At 35.8% G+C, this 9,829-nt stretch overlaps 1 protein-coding gene across 1 annotated transcript; it reads left to right on the forward strand.

The window, feature by feature from the left end:
* The first annotated feature begins 4,093 nt into the window (after window positions 1–4,093).
* On the forward strand, window positions 4,094–8,102 carry LOC110905272. Its single transcript, XM_022151124.2, has 2 exons — window positions 4,094–4,416; window positions 7,895–8,102. Exons 1-2 carry the CDS (start codon window positions 4,259–4,261, stop codon window positions 8,100–8,102), a joined length of 366 nt encoding a protein of 121 aa, XP_022006816.1. The 5' UTR covers window positions 4,094–4,258.
* The last annotated feature ends 1,727 nt before the right edge of the window (window positions 8,103–9,829 follow it).

Genomic DNA, 9,829 nt, shown 5'->3' on the forward strand with positions numbered 1-9,829 from the left:
TCGATGAATGAGCTTCCAAATAAGATCCCAAGCTTGCCCGAAAGTCCTTGTTGTCACCGGTTTGATCCGAGAGAGAAAGGAGAGGAGAGGTGATGCTTGATTGTTAGGGTTTAAGGTTTTTCTAGAGAGAGGGAGTGAGGATGAAGTGAGAGAGAGTGTAGAGGAGAGTGTGAGGGTCTTTGGGTTATATATATTAGGTGGTGCACCACTAGTGGGTTTCCGAGTGGGCTAAGGGGGTTTGCAGCCCAACCGGCCCCAACCATCTACGGTTCACTCGAGACCGAGTGGTCTCGAGTCATGGTCTCGGCCCACTAGTATTTATACACTTATATATATATTATACATACATACAACACATAGCATAACAAGATAATCACAACTTTTATTCAATAATTCGTACGTACACATTGCTAATACAAGAGGGTTACTCGGGAAAACCTAGAGTGTCACAAAATATACACGAATATTAACGATACGAACTAGGTTTCCTTTGCAAATGAAATGAAATGCAGGTACATTACTATTGACTCATTGAAGGTTAAACATCGAGATGAAATGCTTGAATTTGGAAAGATAACCAAATGGAATGTATATGAGGATAGAACGCCACGTGATCCTATAATTAAGAATCTTATAATATATATATATATATATAATGTCACCAAGTACTAACGATGTGAATATATGTGGTGAATGCAGGATGTACGGAATCACAGATCATCATCACGAGGTGTAAGCGGTCGAAGATCGAGTCACAAGATAGATTGTACGGGAATGCTTAATTATGTAATTGTGTAAACATAAGTTATGTTTTTATTTCATAAATGAGAACGAACGATGTATTTATTGTAAAAGAGTCATTTTAAAAATGGACTTTTAAGTATGTTAAGACGTTTATATAGAAAGAAATTTTAAGGCTCGTATTTCCGCTGTCTCTTTATGATTAAAACGTGTTTGGGTCTTACGTTTCGTCATTTTAACGACACCATCACAGATTTATTCAATACTAAAGAGTTTACATCGTTCGGCTCTGGGAGAGAACAACCATGTTCGATCTCCTCTCTAAAACTTGTTTGGTTGAAGTGCATGGCTCATCTATTTATATACTATCAATTTAGAAAATATTTGTGCAATGATAGTTGTAAACTATGCTTTGTTATTTGTTAATGCATTTGTGGGTTGTATTTTAAGCTAACTTGGTTTATTTATATACTATTAATTTTAAATATTTGTGTGCATATTTGGTAATAAGTTGTGCTTAAATAGTTGTACCTTAATCAAATATAGGTTGTAAGTTGTGCTTAAGTGGTTGTATCTTAATCAAATAATAATGGTTTCATTACCTTACCAAATTCAATCTGTTTTGTATGTATTTATGATTGTAAATTGTACTTAAGTGGTTGTACCCTAATCAAATAATGGTTTCATTATCTTACCATATTCATTCGGTTTGATCCCTTCAAAGTTGTGTTGTTTTATTTGTAAATTATTATTATTTATAATAGTCTAATTAATTTAGCCAAAATCTTGTATAAATATAATTTGCAACATATTGATGCAATGGTTTTTGTAATGTATGCATTATTGTTTGTATAGTGGTAATGATATATATTATATATAGATTACGATAAACCTGTCAAACGAGAAAAAATTGACGCGGGTTCATCGTAGCGCGCGAGTCCTAGATCAACTTAGTTATTTTATTCTATGTTTTACGTTTCGACGTTTCGGTTTAATTTCTTCGCATTAACACCGCAACTTCAGTGTCGGTGGTCGCTGACAGTAGTTTGGCATTAGTGATCGCCCCCGCCGCAACGCGGGGGTATTTAATACTAGTTGGGTATAAAAAGGCATTTTTTGACATAGGTCAAAATAAAACCCTCTTCACCATCATCACAACCACCACTTCAATTACACCATTTCCTTCCAAATTTCATTGAGAATCTTCATCTCCAGATACTTATTACTTGTCTTTTACACTTTTTGACTGTGATTGATGGCTAGACTAGTTAGTTTCACCATGTTTCAGGTTACAACCAAGTTCTTGCTAAAACCTCTGATTTGAACCATTAAACACTATAATTTCAAGATTAAATTTGTATAGAAATGATTAGGGTGCTAGTAGAAACAAAATGGGTGAAGAAATTTTAAAATTTTACAACCGATTTTGCGGGAAAACTGACAGGTTTGACCAGACACTATTGACCTAGTATAGTAACTAAGCAAGGTTGTGCCTACCTTTAGGCATGGGCATGAATATGTAAGCCCAACACAGAATCACAGAAGTTCCAAAAATATGTCTAAGTTTCCTCTGTTAACAACTAAGGCTTGGTAGTGCATGTCTAAGCACAGTCGTGCGTACCTCCTGCCCAGTTCAGTAGAAAGTGAACAACAACGGAGCCTAACTAACTTTCTGAAATGTAATCTGTTTAAACAAACCAGATGTATGGTTATGCTTTCTGTGGCCATACCATAAACTTTCTTTCAAAAAAAAATAAAACAAATTTTAACAGAAGCGTAAATCAGACTCAAAATCATCAAAAGATACTAAAAAACCAAATAAACAAACCGTGCCATCACCTGTGATCAGGTGATGCACGACCATGCATCTTAGATGGTATGCCCGTGCCTACCTGCTGACAGAATAGAACAAAGTATGCTCTGTTTCTATGTTAAGCTATTCCAAATTTTTCTCATTTTTACAGAAAATGAAGACAAGGTCTAGAAAGATAAAAGCAACAAAATCTATCATCTTTCTCACAATCCTCATCCTTTTGTTCACAACTATCATCTTGTTCACAACTATCATCTGAATCAAGTGATTCCGCGCCATTTTCTCCACCTATGCCCATACCCGAACTAGAACTCACCTTTTACACGATATATTACCTCCTAATGTGCACCAATGGTTGATCTTCAACAAAATTGACGAAAAGGAAGTCCATGGGTATGATAATATGAAGCTAATGGTAGAACGTACTTTAGAGCAACATTGCACAATACACTATGAGGCTTTAGATAAGTACGGGTTGTTGGAAATGTAAGTGCAGTATCCGGTGACTTAAGATATCATTATCAGATAGAACTGATAGGAACAATTAAGGGGGAATCTGTAAGTGCAGTTCCAGCCATGTAATTGCGCTTTATCAGTTTTGGTCAACAACGTCAAAGGTCCAAGTCAAAGATGGTTAAGCATGACAGATTCCAGATTAGGAGGTGTTGAGGAGGATTATAGCTTGTTGTTCGCCTTGAACCCAAGTCATAAAATCCGGGTTATCTACCTGCTTATCGTTGTTGGTAATCATCGATGGGGGAAGGGTTTGAAAACCGTCAACATGACATAGGAGGTGCTGGTATGAGAGGAGGGGTTTCATTTGTGTACGCCAATAGATGTAGTTAGTAGCTGAAAGCAATCATAGGAGCCAATCCATTCATAGGGAGAGTATTTGTATTTGAGGAAGAAGTCATTAAGGTGAACAATTGAGATGATGAAAAGAAGAAGAAGGAATAAAGAAAGAAAGAGTGAGATAAAGGGAGGGAGAGAAAAGGATGGGAAGAAACTCAACCACTCAAGGGATGGCTTGATACCATGAATGAGGAAAGTGAATTGTATTTTCCAAAAATGAAATGGAAATGGGATGATAGAGCTACATTATATAGATGATACAATTTCACTTAAGTACCTAAAGTTTACAATATAAAATAATAGGACCCTATAAGTTCATATTATCTAACCAAGTGAATTTGTAAGTTTAACCGTCTCTTAGTATTGTTAAGACAATTTATATTGACACGTAGATAAAAATAGGCACGGCAGAAGAAAGGAGCTAAGCATAGAAATGTGTTCACCATCAAAGCTTCGATTTAATAGAAGGATAATTCAAATAAACTTTAGTGACCATACGTTATTTGTGTATCCATGTAAAGAATACAAGTCTACTAACTAAATTTCTTTTGAGAGCCAAGAAAATAACCCAAGTTGAAGGGAGCAATTTGTAAATTGTGCATGGTACAAAATAAGATTTCCATACATTAACAAAATCACGATGCATCCAAGGAACGCAGAGAGAAAGGAACGTTTGTAATCTACACCCGCTCCCTCTCCTGCGTTGGTCTGTTTCATCCGCCAACTGGTTACCGGATCTCCAGCGTCATAATCATCATCATCGTCATCATTATCTCCATAACATTATATAATATCAGAGACAATTTTATTGATATCCATTAGAGAAGAAGGGGTGAAGGATCAAGCCTAAAGATGCAATTGCATTCTATTACAATGTATAAACAGAATAAAATTAAACGATCGGATCTGGTGGACCAGCTACGCGAATATCAAATTCGATCGAAACTTGATTGGGCTTCCCTCTCCTTCTTTTCCTATAACACTAAACTTTCTTCTTCTTCTTCAACCAGGTATGTGATATGATATGTATCATTTATGAATTATGATCATCTAATGTATGTGATTTGATGGTTTCGCTTTCGAATTGATTGTTTTCTGCTTGTTTGGAATTGGGATATATAGGTAGAAACTTGTTATTATACTGCAATATGATTATATGTGTTAGGTAAAGTGATCCGTTTTTTATGATCTGCAACCTTTTGAATTACTAGTATGTGTTTGTTTTACATTACTTCTTCAAGGAATTTGAATATCAAATGCAAAAATGAGTTGAAAATTAAATGTCACACTCCAATTATTTGATGAACCATTTGATATGATAACATGCCCAATTTACACTATAAAATGGAGAAACCTCAAGAAAACCGAACATAAATGTCAACATACGATGTAAACGGTTAGTTGAAGCGCTTAAGATAAGCTCAAACCTCCAAGAATGGCTTAACTCGATTGTCAAAAGCGTTACATCCAGGGGGAGTCTGTAGATTTCGAAGGAAGTGTGCGACTAGTAAATATGAGCCTCTAAAATAGAAACATATGCAAGTAAACAAAATTCACCTACTGTTGACGATCGACTAACCTACTGTTGACGATCGACTAACATGAGATGACCAACATGCGATAAAATCACCTACTGTTGACGGATTGTCCTTTGTCCCACGTCCCTACTCCTTTTAGTTTTTCAACTTTGGAATTGCTGCTATGAACGGCTAATTAGGTTTAGTTTCTTAAGTGTTTTAGATGGTTATTAAGTTTTAAACAAGCAAAATTACCCTGTGCTACGCAGCGGGTAGTCAGTCGATATCAATTTGTTTTGTCATATTATCAATACGGTAGCCGCACTCAGTATAGCAATCGAAAGTAAAAAAAAAAATTAAGTCGTAATATGAACAAAGATTGAAAATTAGCCGCACTCAGCTTTTATTGGTTGCTATAACTTCTTGAAGGCCACCTGCCAGATGAATTTTTACTGACGTCGTGAATTAGCAGGGTGTTGTCGGCCTGCCAGGGTCCTGTGAGTTTTTCGGTAATGGTTCTCATGGTTAGAGAAAACAAGGAACAGGAAGCATCGACACTGGTTATCAACTAGACAGATTTGGCTTCCTCCAATCAGTATGAATTGCTTGAATCATGAAACAGAATATAGTTGAAGGCATCAAGATTGAAAATGGCCTTGACTTGATAACAAATGGATGTTTTATGAGGATATGACTAAATAGGATGATGACACAATACAGGCGAAAGAGATTTTAAAGAGTCATTATATGCAGTTAATGCTTTGAAATCAAGATTTGACACTATATATCTACTGTCACAAAAAAGAAGATTAGATACTCCAATGATTATCATCAATCATTGTGGGTTGGATCTATGCATGGTTAATTATGGATGAATGCCGCAAACATTGAAAACCTATGTTGCTACAAAAACCCTTAAATCTCGCTCCAAGACTTGAGTAGCAAAGTAGGAAGAGACTTATTTAGGTTAAAGGTCATCTTGGTTGTGGTGTAGCATTGTTATTCATCTTTCGGAGCTAGAATAGAGGTTGTAAACACAAGACACCTGTTACAAGGTCCATCGACCAAAGCCCCGCGAACACTGCGACGGTCAAGACGGACACGCATGTCATATAATAACTGTATGTGTATATGGATGTGTAGTATAGCAACAGATTGAGAGAGTTATTGGATAGGAAGGAAGGGAAGGCCCAAACATCTGGTGGGGTTAAATCTAAGGTAGGTCTAGGGCAAAACACATAGTCCTTGTGTGGGCGAAGCCCACTGGACCTAAATAGGGTAATGTCTATTAGCAAGGGTCTCGAGATCAGTGGCGTAGCTTGTGTGTGTTGGGGGAGGGGACTCAATACGTATATACAATACAATTTTTGAATGAAATACATGTAACTTTACACTACTGAGTAAAAGCTTCGCCAATGCCTGACATCGAAAGTCTCAAAGATCACCATTCAATGGTAAGAGATAAGGAATACATGCATGGATAATGTTAGCGACTCGGTAACAGGGCCAACTTAGAGGGTTGGGCAGGTCGGAGACCGCCCGAGGCACAAATCTCCGGAGGGCCCAAAATTTTTTTTTTTTTAAAAAAAAGAAGCTTTTTATATATATTTTTAAAATTTTTATTCTGTAGTCTAAGTTTTTTTAAATACATTTTAAACTTTTTTATATATATTTAAATATATATATATATATATATATATATATATATATTTAGGGCCTGATTTAAAATTTGTGATTTATTTTATATATATTTTAATTTTTATTATATATTTTAAGCTTTTTAAATAAATTTAAAGCTTTTGTATATATGTTCTCAAAAATATATATATACTTTAGGGCCTGATTTTCACTACTCATTCTCGGGTCCTAAAGATTTTTAATATTCTCAGGGATAGCGTTGTTCAGTAGCATGTATAGGGATGGTCATTCTCAGTAGTATGTATAAGGTAGGAGGAATCACCGACGTCCTATACAAAACGTACATATATAACATTGCTTTGATATTAATGTTTGACCCGACTCGACCCGGATCGAATCACCGACGTCCGACCCGAACATACACCTCCAAACTACGCAATAGAAATTTTTTTTAGGTCCGTTACCTTCCGACCCCCCGAACTTTTTTTTCAAGCTTCGCCACTGCTCAGTAGTAACTCAGTAGCATGGCCGGCCCTGGGGGTGGGCGGGGAGGACCACCGGCCAGGGCCCGATATTTCGAGGGGCACGTTTTTTATGAAAAAAAACCTGATATGTATATGTAAAATATTTTTTTATTCGGGTACATCCATACAAACACCAACATAGGCCCCCTTACAAACTATTCTTATGGTTTAGATTAGTTATTAACCCCTTTGGCATTATGTTTAGACTTTTAGTGAGCCAAATACGCAATTTCACTAAGGCCTAAGGGCACATTTTTTCGAGCTCGAATAGAGTACACGAATTCTTAGGGTCGGCCCTGCTCAGTAGTATGTATAGGGATGGTCCTTCCCAATAGTATGTATAAGGTAGGAGGAAGAGGCTCAGTAGCATGTATAGGGACGGTCGTGCTCGGTAGTATGTATAATGTAACAGGAAGAGAAATTAGTGCCGGAAGGAGGGAGTTGTCTTTCCCTATTTAAGGGAGGAAGGCAGTAGGCTAACATATGTCAAGCCCAACCTGGTGGGCTCAAACCCATATACGGCCCAATAGTGGCACCTTTACGATCCAATGTAGTGATGCACTAACTGGGCCAGTTAGAACCTAATGGTATTATACTGTTATGTTAAGACTACCGGCCCAATGGTGGTACCTTCAAGTCTTCAACTTCAAGGTCTAAAATAGGGATGCACTAACTAGAACCATTAGAACCTAAATATAATTTTGATACATATAATATTATTTGTCAGAAGATGAAAATGTTGTAATTTCTCTAACATTAAACAAACATGTCTAATATGCTCCATCTTAATTTGGTTTATGTGGATTCAGGATGGATATGGTGATGTTTGTAATATGGGAAATTCTGATTCTAGCATTCATCATTTCCTCAGTTGTCTCCTTGTATTTCACACATTTGAGGCTCACTTTAATCTTTGCAACCGTCGCGTGGTTACTTCTGTTGTGTATGAAGGTAACCAAGCAAGTTAAATTAAACAGCAAAACAAAGCGAAGGATGATGCTTCCTTTATCGATGTAGCAAGTGAATGTTAATAAACGCCTCTAGCCTCGTGGTACTGGTACATATATTGCAACAATCGTTGACCATTTACTATGGTACATCTATAGTATTGTTCTTCGTGGTTTGTAAATTGTAGTTGACGTTTCAGATTCGGCAAAGCAATAGAGTTTCTTGGTTGTGAATGTTGTTAAGTTATATAGCCTGATAACAATTGTCACTAGAAACTGTTGCAACATTTTATTGTCAAACAACTCATTAAGACAAATCCGTCTTTCATATGAAGACATGACACGAACGTAATACGAAATCCACGGACTTGGGCTAAGTTTAAAAAGGTTTGTATGTATCTTTGGTCAGTTAGGGTTCGATCGACTAGGCGGGTTCACGACTCATTTAGTATTATATTTTTTAAATATGTTTTATGGGTCAGAATATACTAGGAAGTTTGTTTGGTTAGGAAGGAAAGAAAACAATCTTCACAATCAATTGACTAATCAAAGGCTTAGATTAAATGGATAAAATTGAACAAAAACAAGGAGGCGAGTGAGATTTCTAACGGTATTCTATTACATCCAAGTCGATAGTTTGTGTTTCCTTTAATTCCCCCACATTTTTTTTAAAAATTAATAACTTTTTCATATGACATTATTTTTTTATAAAAAATTGCATCATAAAAACGAGCATTTTTTATCTTTAAAACGAGCACACTATTGTTATACGGTTTAACCTAAAAACCATCCAAACCAAATCATAAACACACCTACTTTGAGTTGGGTTTATTAAAATGAAGTGATTATCCTTTATTGGTCGGAGCCACTAAGGTATTTTGAGTATTAAGGTTGCACCCCTAGTACAGTTAAGCCCAAGCAAAGTAATCGACATATTGAATCCCAGTTTAAATGAAATAGAAAATGCAAGTGAGATACTGGTTTTGGTTAATATAACTGACAACTAAAATAAAAAATAAAGGTAATAAAAAATAATAAAGCTAATATATTAAAAAATAAATAAAACATTTTTTGGTAAAATTATAAGATCGCTTTTTCACTAGTTTCCTTTCTTCCTATCATTAAACATACAATACACCAACCTACCATTTAGCTATCGGATCAAAATTTGTTAGAACAGTAATGGTGACACTAGAAGAAACGCGGCAATAGCGACGACAATTGTCACCGATAAATGTATTGATCTCTGCCACTAAAGGTTTTATTGTAGCACGCATTGCATGTGATTCTTTTTGACGTAAAGACGAATTCAAAGTACCATTACCATGCTATAGTACAATGTGCCATGTACATTTCAAATAAAATTATTAAAATTAAAGATAAATGCATCACGTCTTCACGTTCCTACACATACATCTGTATCTATACAAGCTTGGCTGCCAACCAACGGTTTTTGATGGTATAACAATGCAGACAAAAGATACATATTAATATTAAGTGGACATATATATTTAGAACTATATATTATAATCTTTGAGGTCAATAGTGCACATGTATAGAAAATATTTATATTTAAGTGTAATTTTTTATTTTGTATGATCAACACGTCATTATGACTGAAGAAATAATAGTTCAAAACTAAAATAACATAGATGTACATGTTATGACAATGATAACAGGGATGGAATTAGAGTTAAAATTGGCGAAAAATAAAACGATTATCTACACCTACAAAGACCAAGGCAGGGAATAGTGTTTCCTTGCCATTGGTCGAAATGGCGGCTGCCCCTCCAACAT

The sequence above is a fragment of the Helianthus annuus genome, chromosome 14, assembly GCF_002127325.2.
Source record: "Helianthus annuus cultivar XRQ/B chromosome 14, HanXRQr2.0-SUNRISE, whole genome shotgun sequence".
In the NCBI taxonomy this organism is placed as follows: domain Eukaryota; kingdom Viridiplantae; phylum Streptophyta; class Magnoliopsida; order Asterales; family Asteraceae; genus Helianthus; species Helianthus annuus.